The sequence below is a fragment of the Microtus oregoni genome, unplaced genomic scaffold (assembly GCF_018167655.1).
Source record: "Microtus oregoni isolate MIOR12 unplaced genomic scaffold, Mior012 000034F_ref0000314, whole genome shotgun sequence".
Taxonomy (NCBI): domain Eukaryota; kingdom Metazoa; phylum Chordata; class Mammalia; order Rodentia; family Cricetidae; genus Microtus; species Microtus oregoni.
Window position 1 is genome coordinate 20,705,671 of NW_024543093.1, and position 17,398 is coordinate 20,723,068.

The 17,398-nt window shown below is 36.0% G+C and overlaps 1 protein-coding gene across 2 annotated transcripts in view; it reads left to right on the forward strand.

Moving 5' to 3' along the window:
• The window catches only part of Gucy1a2 (guanylate cyclase 1 soluble subunit alpha 2), a 372,788-nt gene extending 355,708 nt beyond the window's left edge, over window positions 1-17,080 (forward strand). The window contains exon 8 of one of the 2 annotated variants that reach the window (XM_041630148.1): window positions 14,076-17,080. In XM_041630148.1, the coding sequence (XP_041486082.1) occupies window positions 14,076-14,283 (208 nt within the window). In that variant the 3' untranslated portion in view covers window positions 14,284-17,080. Of the gene's footprint in view, window positions 1-5,531; window positions 5,587-14,075 lie in introns of those variants that run through there. The other variant, XM_041630149.1, reaches the window with a different exon arrangement.
• The last annotated feature ends 318 nt before the right edge of the window (window positions 17,081-17,398 follow it).

A 17,398-nucleotide genomic window follows, 5' to 3' on the forward strand; every position in this document is an offset into this window, starting at 1 on the left:
CAATAAAACCACTTTTGAGTATATATCCAAAGGATGCTCAATCGTGCCACAAGGACATGTGCTTAACTATGTTCATAGCAGCTTTGTTTGTCATAGCCAGAACCTGGAAACAACCTAAATGCCCCTTGATTGAAGAATGAATAAGAAAAATATGGTACATTTACACAATGGAGTACTACACAGCAGAAAAAAATAATGACAGCTTGAATTTTGCAGGAAAATGAATGGAACCAGAAAAAAATATTTTGTGTGAGGTAACCCAGACACAGAAAGACAATTATCATATGTACTCACTCATAGGTGGTTTTTAAACATAAAGCAAGGAAAGCCAGCCTACAAACCAAAATCCCAGAGAACTTAGACAACAGTGCGGACACTAAGAGAGACTTACATAGATATAATCTACTTGGGAAGTAGAAAGTTTAAAAAGACAAGATCTCCTGAGTAAAATGGGAGCATGGGGACGTTGGGGAAGGGAATGAATGGCAGAGGTTCTGTGTGATTATTTTGGGGCTAAGTGGCTGGGACCAACAAGCAGTCTCCTTCTACACTTTTCTTATGTTTAGATATGCTCCTTGTATACCTGATCTCTCCAAGACCTTTATCATGAAGGAGTGTTGGATTTTGTCAAATTCTTTTTCAGCATCTAATGAGATGATCACATGTTTTTTTTTTCAGCTTATTTACTTATATGGTGGATTACATTCATAGATTTTTCATCCCTGCATCTCTGGGATGAAACCAACTTGATCATGGTGAATGAATTTTTTGATGTGTTTTTGTATTTGGTTTGCCAGTATTTTGTTGAATATTTTTGCATCTATGTTCATGAGTGAGATTGGTTTGTAATTCTTTTTCTCAGTTGAGTCTTTGTGTGTTTTTGATGTCAGGGTAACTGTAGCCTCATAAAAAGAGTTTGGCAATGTTCCTTCTGTTTCTTTTATTTGGAACACTTTGAGAAGTACAGATATTAGCTCTTTTCTGATGTTCTGGTAAAATTCTGCTCTGAAACTGTCTGGCCTTGGGCTTTTTTGTTTGGTAGGTTTTTGATAACTGCTTCTACTTCCTTGCAGGCTATAGGCCTATTTAAATTATTTACCTGGTCTTGATTTAATTTTGATATGTGATACCTATCCAGAAAACTATCCATTTCTTTTACATTTTTCAATTTTGTGCAGTATAGGTTTTAGTGGTATGACATAATAATTCTCTGGAACTTCTCAGTATCTGTTGTTATGTCCCTCTATTAATATTTTGTTAATTTGGGTATTCTTTCTCTGTCTTTTAGTTAGTTTGGATAAAGGTTTGTCTATCTTGTTGATTTTCTCAAAGTATCAGGTCTTTGTTGCATTGATTCTTTGTATTATTTTCCCCTATTTTATTGATTTTGGCCCTCCAGTTTATTATTTCCTGATTCTACTACTTCTTTGTGAGTCTGCTCCTTTTTGTTCTAATAGTGCTGTTAGTCACTATTGTGTGCTCTCACAATTTTCTTTATGTAGGAATTTAGTTTCTTTTGCAGCTTGTAATGTTCTTTCGTTATTCCAATTTTTAATTATCTTTTCCTCCATTTCCTTAAGGGAATTTTACTTTTTCTTTAAAGGTCTTTATCATCTTTATAAAGTTACATTTAAAATCACTTTCTTCTGCTTCTTTTAGGTTAGCATGATCAAGTGTTCTTGTTGTATGGCCACTGGGTTCTGGTGTTACCTTGTTGCTTTTTAGGTTCTTGGACAAATTTTTGCTTTAGAACCTACCCATCTCTTCCTTCAATTGGTGATGGCAGTGTCTTTGCCTCTTGCTCCAAACCTTGCAGTGGCTGTCTGTGTTTTGGGGAACTGTTCTTGGTCTGCTCTGTACTGTCACTGTCTATGTCTCAGAGAGCCATTGTGGTCTCTCTTTGCTCTCTCTCTTAGCCTGCTTTATTGGTCTGCTCTCTTGGATTGCTCTCTCTTGGTTCACTCTGTGCAGTCACAATTTGTGCTTCAGAGTTCCTCTCCTGGTCCTCTCTCTTTGTTCTCTCATTGTAGTAGCAGACTGTGTTTCAGAGTTTCACCAAGGTTGCAGAAGACATAGGAGGGTTTGGTGGCAGAGTGGGACTTGTAGTTTGTAGAGTACTATAGTGACAGCTGAGTCTTTATAGCTATTTGCTTAATAAAATATAACATTAATTATTAGTTTAGTTGACTGTTCTATAAGAAAAAACAATAAAAATATAGGTGAACGCTCTATATAATCTTACCAACTCCTCCATAAGTCTAATATTTAAAATTAAATGTATTCTTGAAAGATCGAACATTTATTGTTATGAGATAAGATTGTATAATACCAGAAATGTGCAGAAGGTTTTTGAACTTGGAAACATAAAATCATCAAGCAGTTTTGCACAGGTAGTAGGTAAGGATTGTCGGGGACAATGATCTACTACAGGAAGGTGTTCAAATTGTTCCAGACCTGAAGTTATGAGCACTTCTAATAGCAGTGGGAATAAAATAAAGGTGAACAGGTTGACTGGCAGGGCTGTATTATATGTTCAACACTAGGAATGGGCCTGGAAAACTGTATCTTTTGACATTATCTATAGTATGTTAGAAATTATTTTCTCTTTTAAAGTTCTTATTTCAAATCTTAGCATAAAATCAAGTGTCTGTATTTTTTATATTTCTCATTTTCTTTTATTTCTGCAAACTATCTCTTAAAATAAGTGACAAGATTTTATATAACACTTTACTGGCTTGTTGGTATTATATCATATTAAGGAGATCTTTCCAAAAGTAGTCTAGCTATATTTCATATTGTATAAATGCATATTTTAGCTTCTTTTTTTTTGAGAAAAGAAAAAAAAACAAATTTTCTCCTCCTCCTAGCCTCCCATTTCCCTCCCCCTCCTCCCACCTTTCTCCCCCTCCTCCCACCCTTCTCCCCCTCCCCCCACTCCTCTCCCCCTCCCTCTCCAGCCCAAAGAGCAGTCAGATTTCCCTGCCCTGTGGTAAGTCCTAGGTCCTCCCCCCTCCGTCCATTTCTAGGAAGGTGAACATCCAAACTGGTTAGGCTCCCACAAAGCCAGCACATTACGTAGGTTCAAAACCCCGTGCCATTGTCCTTGGGTTCTAATCAGCCCTCATTGTTCGCCATGCTCAGAGAGTCCAGTTTTATCCCATGCTTTTTCAGTCACAGTTCAGCTGGCCTTGGTGAGCTCCCAATAGATCAGCTCCACTGTCTCAGTGGGTGGGTGCTCCCCTCGTGGTCCCGACTTCTTTGAAGTATAACATTTTTGGAGAGTTTATCATTGAAGGCAGTCTAAATTGTACCTTTTCTTTTGATAACTATGTGGGATCATGGTAACGCTTTGTGTGCTGACAAATCCTTTTGTTTTTAGTATTTCTGGTTAAACTTAGAGACTGGTACATTGTTACCCATTTTAAAGGGGAGCCACTCTGAAGTCACTTTTTATGTTTGGCAAAGTTATTTTTCTTAGAGACATCAAGAACTCATCAGATCTGCAGGTGTAATGCCAACATGCCTGTTGCTTTATGCAGCACCCTTTAACTAGTATATAAGTTCTCAAGTTTCACTAATGTTAGACGTACAAATAAGCTCTGAAATAAAGTAAAATGAAATCTCTCTCCCTCTCTTGTACTCGTTCTCTCTTTTTTCTTCTAATTGAGAGCCACGAGTGACTTAATTAGCACAATTAGTTGATTTTCACTTGTGCCGGTGCTAGAAACGTTTTTCCCTAAAATTATTATTTCTGAGAAACAAGTTAGAAAATTTTGTAAGGGACATTTTTCAAAATGAAAGAAATTAATTTAGATCTTTAAGTGCCCTTTAGATTTATTTATTTTTTACCTCCACATATATTCTCAGGATGATTTACTTTCTTTGTTTTCTTAGTTCTGCATTTTTTGTGCTTTTTAAAAATCTAGACTCTATATCATGTTGACTAGAGAATGGGAAGATTATTTAATTATCTAAGTCAATTCTGACCCAAAATTGAAAAATACCAAATGAAGGGGGGTATTTTAAAAATTAAAATTTTGTAATTTTCTTCAGTTCATCCATTTCCTGTCTTTTAATAAAGACACCTAGTTTGATGATACACTTGTTTAAAAACAGATATTTGTTCAGAAAAATGAAAAAAACATAAGACAGTCATTTTATTTCCAAAGGCTGATAAGCTATCTTGTCCCAGTTTTCAATTTTGCTTTGTGTAAAACTTTTAAATGAGTGTTTTGCATTTAAAATTTCTCTGCATTTGCTGCAGATAAAAATATGAACTGTTTAAGTTTTTATTTATTTATTTATTTATTTATTTATTTATTTATTTATTTTTCGAGACAGGGTTTCTCTGTGGTTTTGGAGCCTGTCCTGGAACTAGCTCTTGTAGACCAGGCTGGTCTCGAACTCACCGAGATCCGCCTGCCTCTGCCTCCCGAGTGCTGGGATTAAAGGCGTGCGCCACCACCGCCCGGCTCTGTTTAAGTTTTTAAATGGCAATATCCTAAGAAGGCAATGGGTTAGAAATTCTTAACTATTTCACATTCAGAATTCTAATAGGAGAGGCATTGGTGTTGCCACTAATGTGGAGTATGGCAGGCTATATGTTCTCCACATCAGGCATGCCAACTAGACTCTGGATTCAAACCTGTTACCACAGAACTCACCTCTGGCAATAGAGAAGAATGAGATATAGGTCACATTAATGACTCAAGATCCCTGTTTTATAGTTTTCAGTGGATACCTAGGAAGAATATTTTTTATTTTTTAACTTGCACATTAGTAAGCCTGAGATTTAGAACTCACTAATTGGTAATCTTTTAACAGCTCCCCCAAACAATTAAGCATGCTAGTAACTATTTTTAAACCTATAATAAGCATGTTTCTTATGCTTTATCTTAAGGTAAGCTAGATTTTTACTTTCTTTGTGTAGACAAGAAAGTTATTTCCAGAAAAGGAATCATTTTGTTTCAAAGGATTTCAGGCTGTCTAGCTGACTTGATAATTAAAGTGTCTTTGGACATATCTTTAAACTGCATAGGGTCTTGGAATTGTAAAGCACAAAGGAAAATACAGAGTACAATTTCTTCTCTTCCACTCAAGTAGAAAAAAAATTAAATAGGAAAATTTGGGGATTTTCAGAACACTTAGAAACTTAAGGATACCCTTTTCCTTTTAAAATTTACATTTAAAAAATTTTCATTCTTCCATGAAACTCTAAGACATAGTGATACACTCTATGTGACAAGATTGAGTTTGTTGTTGTTGTTGTTGTGTGCCAGTTAAAAAGTAAAAGGTAGAGAAAATGTCCAAGGGCAACATGTGGCAGCACAGAAACCTCAAGCACCACAGAGAGAGTCAACAGTTGAAGAAAGGTGCTTATTGGGACGAGATACCACACATTGGCAGCAGTGACACAGAGAAAAAAGGCCCTCTGCTTTACAGAGGGAAGAGGTGAAAAGAAAGAAAAAGTCTCTCCCTGAGGGCTGGGAATTTTAAAGTCTTCATAGAGGTTTTCCTTCTCTAATTTTTAGTGGTCAGTTTGAAGAATTTTACTGTGGTTGAAGAGCCCAGAACTGTTGTGCTTCCTGTCCTGAGCAGATCTTGAACTTGTTGAACCAATCCATAAACAGGAGGCCTACTGGTGATAGAACAAACAAATATATAAAGCCAAGATTTTGTCACAAGAAGCAGGGTGAGGAAGAAGCCACCTTTATTATGGAGCCATGGTCTCTCTTGCTATCTGTCTGTCTACCAGGGAGTCTGTTTAACTCCTAGTCTCTGAATGCTTGATGTCATAGTAATGACTCCACAAATACTCCTTATAGAAAAGATATAGAGGTAAATCATTAATTTGAAATACCTGTGCTTATCCTTATATTTTCCTGAAGTGTAATCATTTACTTACAAAGAAGTACAATTCTAGTAAAAATACAGAGTTACAGCAAGTACAAGCACTATGGGGAAGTAGGTAGTGAGTTTGTCTATGAGATTTGTTTTTAGAAAATGCTTGGTTTATTCACTCAACCATTTCTTAGGAAAAAACATGAACACTATTTTTTAATAGCTTTGACTTGAAAGAAAGGACCAATACACACTTGGAAGAAAGAATGACTACTATAAAAACTAGTTTATAAAAAATTATGGAAACTCAGGGTCTGAAGAGGTTCTACCTGTATGAATCATGGGCGAGAGAAAAGAAGGAGACCAAGCAGAATTCAATTGTCAAGGTCTCCGTTTATTAGGGTAATGGTTACAGCTTATATAGCCCTTGAATGAGAAACTTGGCTTGGGGTGGGGGTTTGGGGGTAGCAAAGGTCACCCAGTCAGCACACCTGGTGTAAGCGGAAACATTCCTTTTGTGGTTCCGTTAACAAACAGTTCTCAAGATAGCTGGGATGTGGGGCTCTCTGCAAACATCCTTAGGACAATGGTCCCTGCTATCATCTTCAGGACAATGATCCCTGACAAAAAACCAGTAAGACAAAAAAATGCCCTAACTAGGCAATACAAGACAAAAAGACTACAAAAATACCATTGAGTTAATTTTGTATTGGCCAACTACTGCTGGGCATGTGGTGTACCCTAAATGTGGCTAATATTCCCAGGAAGACTCCATTGAAGAAAACTAATTTACCATTTGCAAAAGGATGCCAATCAGAGAGCTTTTTTGTTAGGGATGGGAGCTAACTTGAGCCTGTACAGGCTCTGTAAGAAAGAAGACATCAACTTGGGTGGGTGATGAGGTGAGAAGCATCTGGGAGGAGTTGTGGAAAAGGGAAACTCTGATCAGAATCTATTGTATGAAAAAAATTATTTCCTGAAAAATTAAAGGAAAATATGATAATAAAACCTCACCAAACACTTAAAAAAGTGGATGATTTTCAGGCAAGTGTGGTAGCTATAATCCTATTATTCAGTTAGCAGACTGCTGAGATTACAAAACCAGCCTTGTCTACAGAGCAGTCCAGCCAAGGCGATCAGACGAAATAGTGAGATACTGTTAAAAAAAATCAAACAGAGGACAAATATTATAAAAGAATATTTTGTTTAAAATGATTAATATTCTCATAGGTTTAAAGATATTAAAATACAGCATAACTAAAAATGAAATAACCATGTAAGAATAATGCACTGGAAAATAAATAAAATATGTTAAATTTCACACTAGGCAGTGATGTAGGCAATCTTTCAAAAATACAATTAACAAATGGGAAATTAATTATAAAGGAAGAAAAACAAATAAGAATTTATTTATCTAGTCTAATGTCTTACTAAGCAGAAACCCACAAAAGGGAAACATGGAGAAAAAGGTCAAGAAATAATGAAAGAACAAACAAAAGAGTTTGCAAACCAAAAGTGTATCCTGCTATGTCAAAACCTTCAAAAGTGCCCACTAGTGAGCCCTGTTCTTTAGAGACATGTAATTATTAATTTCCATAATACTGAAACAGAAAATGAAGATGAGAATGTCCAGAAGAATGCTCATCTCTACTGGATTAATAAAGAAAGTAACATCTGACTTTTGAACAGTTAAATATATTAAAGGGAGAATAATTTCTATTCAAGGATTCAATATCTAATCTAACTGATCAAGTAGAAGGTAGAATGAAGCAGATATATTTCGATTAAAGACTAAATGTCATTGTCCATATATTCTTTCTAGTTCTCAGCTATGCCAGCTGTACTCCTTCTACTGCCTTTTACTTTGACTTTCAAGTCTCCCACAGTTATGGCCAGGCATGATGTTGCTGACTGATAAACCAATCAGTAGAAAGGAAGAATTAGAAAGATATAAATTCAAGCCAGCTGATGATGGCACACAGCTTTAATCCCACCACTTAGGAGGCAAAGGCAGGCAGATCTCTGTGAGTTCGAAGCCAGCCTGGTCTACAAGAGCTAGTTTCAGGGCAGACTTCAAAGCTACAGAGAAAGCCTGTCTCAAACAACTAAAAGAAAAAAATGTAAATTCAAGCACATTCTTGGCTACCTAGTATGATTCTAACTCAGAAAATGTGCGGCTTGGGCAAAAACTCAATGACAGAAATTGCTAAACATGTGTAGGCCTTCAGTTTAATCATTAGTATTCACCTCACCCTAAAATCTTTAGTAAGCTGGTAGTTCACTAAAGATTTTATTTTCTCTATTAACTACCACATAGTAAATAGACAAAATTGATTACTTCTTTAGAAGGCATTTGGGAAATGTCTCTTTCTCCTAGTCTTGTATGTTACACAGATTTTTCTATTTGTTGAAATAAATGAAAGGTTTTCAAGCTTCATGCAAACATTTCAAAAGTTTACACACCAGGGATCTCCATGTACTAACTGGCCTCCATTACCATTTAGAACTGGATTCATGTTTCTCTCCATGAGGTCAAGCCAGACAATGAAGTAACTGTTTTACAGAATGACATTTTTAATAAAAATCAAAGTTTCTCCTAATGTCCTTCTAAGTTGGCTCTTGTTTCATGATATAATAGGAAGTAAACAGGTATTGGTTCACAGAAATCAATTACTACCACCTAATGACTGACTTTCTGCTGACCGCGCTGGTCAGAAAACTGGAAGATTCTAAGTTTACAGTCTTGAGAAATGTGCAGTTGCTCCCTTTTCTTGATTCTACAGTCTTGAAACTTTATAAGCTGTGTACTCAGGATGTAGTCACAATGGCTTTTTCTGTTAACAAATGAATAAAAATATACAGTTGGGGGAAATTCATAAAGGATGAAAAACAAATTCTTTCCTCCACTCTATGGACATTCTAGCTGTAAGGTAGGTATGTTTCTTACAATTTGGAGAATGTAGTATACACAATAATAGGGTACCTAAGATTCTGCATTGTGGCTCTATTTTTCTTTTAAAAGTTATGATCTGTGTCTTGTATTAAAATGTAAATTACTTTTAGACCATGTACATCAGTATAAGCTTTAAATCCTTTTGCAAATGATAATATAAGGAAGACATAGCACAAAACTTGGAGCAGTTAGAAGAAAGAACATGAAAGCAAGATCTGAGTGAGGTAGAATCAGAGTCATTTCAGCAGCACTGAGGGAGCAGTCTGGGTATCATATCCTGACCCATAACAGCAACAAATTCCAAAAATCAACTTAAAGCAAAACAAAACAAGCTTGTTTATATGAGTAATGTTGATATGCAGCTAAACAAGAATGTGTGGTTTCCAAGTACTGACTATGTGAGATTTTGAAAATCCCACTTTGTCTATAAATCAGCTGGGGATAAGTTTATATTTATGTAGAGTATTACCTTCCCTTTCAATCTGACTGAGGTGCTGAAGAAATAGATGGTTGGAAGTATTTCATAACCTTTCCAGGCACCTGGCCTTAGCATTTCAAAAGAGATCAGGGTTTTGCAGTGATCAATGTACAATCATAATTCTCATTCACACATTTGATCATTTGTTTAATACCATGAATCACAATGGTCAGGCACACTGTGTGAAACATTTCCACTGACCTCCTCCATAGGTGTCCCAGTAGGTCATCTAGAATGTTCAAAGCCTTCAAAGCCCTGGTTCTCATAGGAGCTGGAATCATGGGAACTTTATGTGCCATGGCTTTCGTTCTTGCAATTTATAATTGTGTTCACTTATTGATACCAAAGTGTTTACTTAGACAAGGAAAAAATCCCCCAAAACTGTTGTCTCTATGATTTCTAACATAGTACATCAGATTTATTTTATTAATTAATTAATTTATTTATTATGTATACAATATTCTGTCTGTATGTCTGCAGGCCAGGAGAGGACACCAGACATCATTACAAATGGTTGTGAGCCACCATGTGGTTGCCAGGAATTGAACTCAGGACCTTTGGAAGAGCAGGCAATGCTCTTAACTACTGAGCCATCTCTCCAGCCCCTATCAGATTTATTTAAAATGTTAAGAGAGCAAAGTGTTGTTAAGAGTTACCTACCAGACAAAATGCAATAAATTACTTAAAAGTTCTGGTATCTGATGCAGCTCCTGCCCTCTTCTTTCAGTACTTTATACGTACTTTCACAGATAACCCATTTTTGTTTTTCACTGTCAGAAAACAGAAGTTACAGCAAAACATAAAGAGCACAATGGGAAAACTATAGATGAGATAAAGAAGCAGACCCAAGGCTTGGGCATCTGGGAGCCACTCTAGGTTCAAGTCTCTTGCCAACCCTAAGGTGGCTCCCTTAACTAAGAACCATGCTTCCGTGCTCCCCCATCCAACCTTCCTTCATCCCAATCCTCCCCCTTCCCCAAGCTCCCCCGATTCTCCCCTTGTGGGAGCCTAGCCAGTTTGGATGTTCACCCTCCTAGAAATGGACGGAGGGGGGAGGACCTAGGACTTACCACAGGGCAGGGAAATCTGACTGCTCTTTGGGCTGGAGAGGGAGGGGGAAAGGAGTTGGGGGAGGGGGAGAAGGGTGGGAGGAGGGGGAGAAGGGTGGGAGGAGGGGGAGGGAAATGGGAGGCTGGGAGGAGGAGGAAATTTGTTTTTTTTTTTCTTTTCTCAATAAAAAAAAAAGTTAAAAAAAAAAAAAGAAGCAGACCCAAGCCCTAATTGTTGATTTGGGGCTTTAAGGACAGTTTGAAATGATGAAATTTATGGCTAAATGTTACACTTGTTGGTAATATACTTTATTTTGGTTTTCTATTATTCTAACATTTACATACTTATCTCTTTCATAATACATGCTTATATTTTATTTGAATTGCAGATACCTCACATCATATATTTGCAGGTATTGCTTCTTCGTTCCTATGACTAATTCTTAATTAATTCTTAATTCTATTAGCTTATTCATAGTAGCCCCACTTTTCTGTGTTCAAAGGCCATCTTTGTTACACGTAGTACACCAGTTTAGACTGATTTATGTCCTCGAGTGGTATACCACATAACAATGCCTGCTTCATTTGAGCTTAGTAAAATCATTTGGGAATTCACTGCTAAACTAGACAATTAGTTACAGATTTTAAAAATGTGTTATTTATGACATATTGATCAGATATTACTTATAAATAAATAAACATCTATGTAAATACAATGGAAGTAAGCAATATTCTGATTGTCATTATTGACACCATGCTGTACCTCACTTTGATTACTTTGTGATGGAGAATTATTTTAATTATTTGCAAGTTAGTCTTGGTAGTTTTAGTCCAAATGAGCTTTACTCAGAGTTAACAGGCTGCACTACCCGTGCTTATTCCTTGAGCAAATCACTACTTCTGAACTGTCTTCCACATACCATAAACTTAGCAGATAGGTATATGTTTATCTTTGCCTTTATTTTACCTATGAAGCAAATATGATAGGCTATTTACAGAATTTTAAAAACTTAGAATGAGCCTCACTTCCCAAATGAATAGAACCATGGCATTATATTTTAAGGCATAACCAAAATGTATTTTTTTCCTTTCACAGCAAAATGCTACAACTATGGATCATGACAATATCAACAGGTTTCTCTCAATGTAATAATTATTAGTATTGCTGATGGTCACTTTTAAATAATAATTTTAGCTGATAGAGAAATTTGAAAATGATTCCTCTCCTTTCATTTCCTACATAATATCCTGGAGCTGTAGTGACACTGACCTGATTTATGAAGATGTATAGTCTTTTTGAAAAGGTGATGACTTTACTGCCATAGTATTTTTCAAATAAAATCGAAACTCTGTTTATTGTTTCTGAAATGTGTCCTAATCTATGATCATAGCACTAACTCTCATTCCCACCATATTCTGTCATGCTATCTGCCAAATGTCCTAAAACTCATTTATCTGGCTCACAATCTAGTTTCTGACCTTCAGACCAATTGTCCATAGTCACTGAATTAACTTCTTCACCTCTTAAAATAACCTCTTGTCTACAAAATCCTTTATAGAACACTTTTTACCTTTTTCCCTTCTGGGATTTCTTTAATTTTTTTTTGGTATCAAGTTTTCTAATAACATTTATTCTGTTTCACTATAGTGTGCTTTTGATTAACTGTAGAGGGTTTTTCCTTCTTATTAAGTTTCTTTTTTATTTATATTTACCAAAGTGCTTAGACTGTATTCACAGGAATGTGGGAAGGGTTACTTGAACAATATCAAGCATTTGTAAAGAATTGTTTAATTAAATTGAACAGCTGGATAGTGTTTTCAGACATGATTATAAAACAGAACTTTTCATGGAATTCAACAAGTATGAAAAATTAATCTCCTGCAGTGCTTCTGCTCTGAAAACAAGTCTCTGGGTGTGATGGGAAATACATTTGGAGATATTTGATTGGCAATGATTATCTTCCTAAAAATCAGTTACCAAATATTATGGACACTTTGAGTCATTATTTTGCCAAAGCTGCATACTTTATGTGTCAGACACACAAGACACATTCTCAAATCTTATTGAAAGCTCAAAATAGAAAAATAGAACTCTCGACTTCAGGCAGATTTTCAAAAAACAGAAACACTAGGTCCTACACATTTGAAATAAAGCACATGTTTTGCATTTCTTTTCTTTTGGGGGCAGGGGGTAGAGACAGGGTTTCTCTGTAGCTTTGGGGTCTATCCTGGAACTAGCTCTTGTAGACTAGATGGTCTCGAACTCAGAGAGATCCGCCTGCCTCTGCCTCACAAGTGCTGAGATTAAAGCTTGCGCCACTACCACCCGGCCATGTTTTGCATTTTCAAATGCTTTTCTTTAGAAAAAAATTAAAATTTGTAAAATCAAATTTGAACAAATATTTTTCAAATACTGCTCTTTAGGAAAAAAGTTAGATTTGAAGAAATATTTTTAAATACCATAAGGAGGCTTTTATAGTATTGATATAATGTGGAGCAATCAGTCCCATGTGAAAACACTTCCTAATACTTGGATTCTTGTTTCAGACATGTCTTTTCAAAGGTATAAGGTCTTAGATTTAATATAGCTGGAGATAAGCTTCCTAAACTTCAGAATTTCTATTCATTTGGTCTATTTCTCCTGCTGTTTCACTCACATTCTTTACATTCTTTTCTTTTTTGTGTGTGTTTTTATTTTAAAAAATTGCTTTTCATTTTGCATACCAAACCAGTTCCCCCTCCCACTCCTTTTTCCAATCCCCACCTCCCTCCTTCCCTTCCCTCATCCACTTCTCAGATGGGGTAAGGCCTCCTTTTTTGGAGCCAACAAGGTCTGGGACAACAACTTGAGACAGGACCAAGCCACTCCTTATCAAAGCTAAGCAGTGTATCCCACTATAAGGAAAAATTGGCTCCAAAAAGCCAATTAAAGCACCTGGGATAGGTCTTAGTGTGACTGCCATGGACCACAACAGATCAAGTCACAAAACTGTCACCCACATTCAGAGGGTCTAATTTGTTCCTGTGCAAATTGCCCAGCAGGCAGTCCATAGTCCCTGACCTTCCAGTGGCCCTTGTCAGCTGACTTTGTGATTTTCCCCGTCATGCTCTTGACTCCCTTGTTCATATAATCCCTCCTCCCTCTCTTCAACTGACCTCCCAGAGCTCAACCCAGATCTTGACTGTGAGTCACTGCTTCTGCTTCCATCAGTTACTGAATGTAGGTTCTGTGATGACAATTAGGGTAGCCACTAATCTGATTATAGGGGAAGGCCCTTTCAGGCACCCTCTCGACTATTGCTAGGAGTCTTAGCTGGGGTTATTCTTGTGGATTCTTGAGAATTTTTCTAACAGCAGATTTCTCTTTAACCCCATAATGACTCTCTCTATCAATATCTCTTTTTCATTGCTCTCCCCCTCTTGTCTCTCTCCCAACTCAGTCTTCTTGATCCCTCATGTTCAAATTCCCCTTCCTTTCCCTTCTACCCTCCTCTCAGTTTCCCCAGGAGAGCTTAACTACTTTTCTTCCTGTGTCCTCCATAGGTGCCTCTCTTAGGGTCCCCCCTTTAGCCTAGTTTCTCTGTGATTGTGGATTGTAGGTTGGTTATCCTTTAGTTTATAGCCAATTATGAGTGAATACATACCATGCCTGTTTTTTTGGGCCTGGGTTATCTCAGTCAGGATGTTTTTCCTTGTTCCATCCATTTGCCTGCAAATTTCAAGATGTCATTGTTTTTTATTTACATTTTTTCAGACTATTAAAGCGAGAAGACAGTTTCATATTTATTCCTCGTTCCCGTGAAGAACTTCCAGACAACTTTCCAAAGGAAATCCCTGGGGTCTGCTATTTCCTGGAGGTAAGGACGGGTCCAAAGCCGCCAAAGCCTTCTCTGTCTTCAACAAGAGTAAAAAAGGTTTCCTACAATATTGGCACGATGTTTCTTCGGGAGACAAGCCTCTGAGACCTGCTGTGGATCAAAGACTCCTCCAAAAAAAGCACAAGCCCAGAACATGGGTCCCAATGAGGGGTGGAAGACATTGCTTCTCTTCCAATGCTCTGTAAGAACATGTAGTAGAGTTTCTGTGTCAATGTCATGCAATAATCCTTGAAACAGTGAATAACTGCTGCCAAAAAAAACCAGAAAAAATACAAAAAATAACTTGGATGCTAGGAAGAAAAAATACAATGTATTCATCTATATGAATGTTTCAGGTCATATATATTTTATTTACACTTCCAGGCCCCTTTTCAAAAGTAACCAATCATTAGTACCTGTGCTTTGTTGCTTGTCACCCATACAGGTATCTCTTCCTATATATTTGTACCACTTTTGAATATTCTCTAATTATCTTTTCCTAAATAGACATTTCATACTTATATCATAGCAGTGTGATTAAACTTCTAAGCAAGAAGAATTGTAACCCAGCAAAAATATTTTAGGGATATTACCTATTTTTATAAATATATATACATATATATATATATATCTTCTAGATAATAACAGTTCAATGAACATGATTAGATATTCAGAATGTGTTGTTGTATTGTTGGTATTTTATGTAATATTAACATACTAATCTAATATAGTTTTGTTCATTTAGAGAGATTAGTGCTTGAACTAAGAACATATATATCTAAGGATATCAGCTGTTGAGAAACCACATGTCTGCTTAGTGAACGTATCTTTCAGATTTATTTAATGTAGCTTGGAGTCCACAGGAAATGGAATTTTCTAGTAGCAGATAAACTAAGATTCGGGAAAGATCTTTTTTTTTGTAATTTTCAAATGCATATCAGTTAAAACAAATTGCTTTGCAATACTGGGCAATTTTCAAGTTATAACTTATTAATGTAGATGGAGTTTGCAACCTTAAATAGTCCTCTAGTAAATAGCATTCTCATGACATGATGTATTAGTAAATTCCCTCCCATCTGGACTAATGCCTTCTGAGTACTGACTGACAGTCTCAGATAAATCCCTGAAACCAGCATTACTGACAAAGGCCTGTCAGGACATTTGTTTTTTATTGCCTGAACACAAAACAAAGAAAAACCCTGGATTTCATGGCTTTGAGACTCTAAAAAGTGTATTCCCCTGCATTTTTGTTTATAAGGCAATCAAAGCAGCAAATCACCTCAGCAACACTAGAAATAATGGGTCTAACTCTCTCTCTCTATATATATATATAGAACCATATATATATATATATATGTATATACACACATTTAAACCTATCTGTGTGTATGATTTATACACACACACACACACACACACATATTTCTATTGCATGTTCTACTACATTGATGGCCTGCTACTAATAGCCAACACTGCATGAAAAAAAAAATTATTAGAGGCTCACACTGAAATTAGGAGTGCACAGTGTGGTGAAAATTTTCATATTTGGGATCAAATTTAAAGTCTAAACTTCTAAAGAGTTCAATGGCCTGAAAACATTTGCTATTTTGAAATATTAGAGGGACCCTTTCTTACTCCAGTATATATACTCAGTGGTAACTATGTTTACTGAATGTGATATATAATTTTCTGTTCAGGAATTTGGAGCTGCATTAAAGATTTTACGGCACACTTTAGATAAAGTATATATTAATTTTCAATGTCATCCATGATGGTTAATCAATGACTTCACATTCTCTATGTGTATGACTTGGGAACATTTAAAATATGCAAAGTACTTGTTTTAATCATGTTCTTTCTAATTTGAGCTGGGTTCTTGCCCTGGTATATTGACAACACTAGTTTAACAACCTTCACATAGAGAAAGCAAGTTATAACGACTCCAGTTTCTATGCTCTTACCTCTTCCCCCAGGTATAGATCTCTATCTTTTACATCACACTGATAGATGCTCAGGGAATGACTTGGAGGCTTTGTAGCCTGAGGCTGGTGTATTCTCATGAGCATAATAATAAATGAATTTCTTCAAGAGACTTGGGTATTAGCCCACCTTCTTCAGAGTAGAGGGATTGGGAGAAGTTGTAGGGAGTACAGCTGGAATAAGTGAGAAAAACAAAGTAGTCATGATCATATTCAAAAATGCCTGAAGAAAACTGAGTGTCTCCTAATTGTTGAGGAACATGAAAAGAGAGCCACGCTCACCAAGTCCATTTATGACTATTATGTATAGTAACTGTTTATTATAATATATTTAATTATTCAATAGTGAATAAACATGTTCTGTAACCGTAAGGCTGAAAAAAGGTTTCCAAGGTACCATCCAATCTACTTCTATACTTTTTTGTAAAGATTTGTCTGAGCAACTAGCTTTAACACATAATTATTCTCCCTGTATTTAAGAAAATATATAAGAAATGTACACACGCATACACACGTGTGTGTGTTTTAAAACCTATTATTTCAAATCCACTCCATTATTCAGTAATTTCTTATAGTGCTCACATGAGAATTTGTTCATTTATTCTCAGTTTTTTTCAAAATATCACAAACTTTGCATTTGTTTACATTAGTTTACACAGAGAGGAAATAGTCATTACATTGCCAGAAATGTCACATTAAAGAACATTATAGAAATCTATTATATATCACTGACAGTCATCTATAGTCTTCAAATACTATAATCTAAATGCATTTCTGAAGACAGTATGAGAAAAGAGTTTAATAGTTTATGAATTTTCCAGACTATTTCAAATGACCATAATAGTTTCACCATTGTTGTATGTGCTTGTGAGGCACTACATTAAAGATATATATATAATCTTTATTCTGGCTGCAGTCACAGAAGGTAAAAGCTATGGAAATTTAAGCTTTCATTATTCCTACACAGTGGAGCTCATATGTCCTACCTTAGGAATCTGGACTGCAAACATGAGATAGTATTTTGATTTTATTGACTAATATCACTACATTACTATCATATGCTTACAACTCTTCATAATGTTAGATATTTTAGTGTGTCTGGTTGAAAGGAATTTAGAAAAGTCTCCATATAAACAAGATTGCATATTGGTGTAATATGTTTAGCTCACTGTAAAAGGAATGATTTCCAATTAAGCATATGCGTAGTTTATCTGATTGAATGTTGGGTCATGTAGCTAATT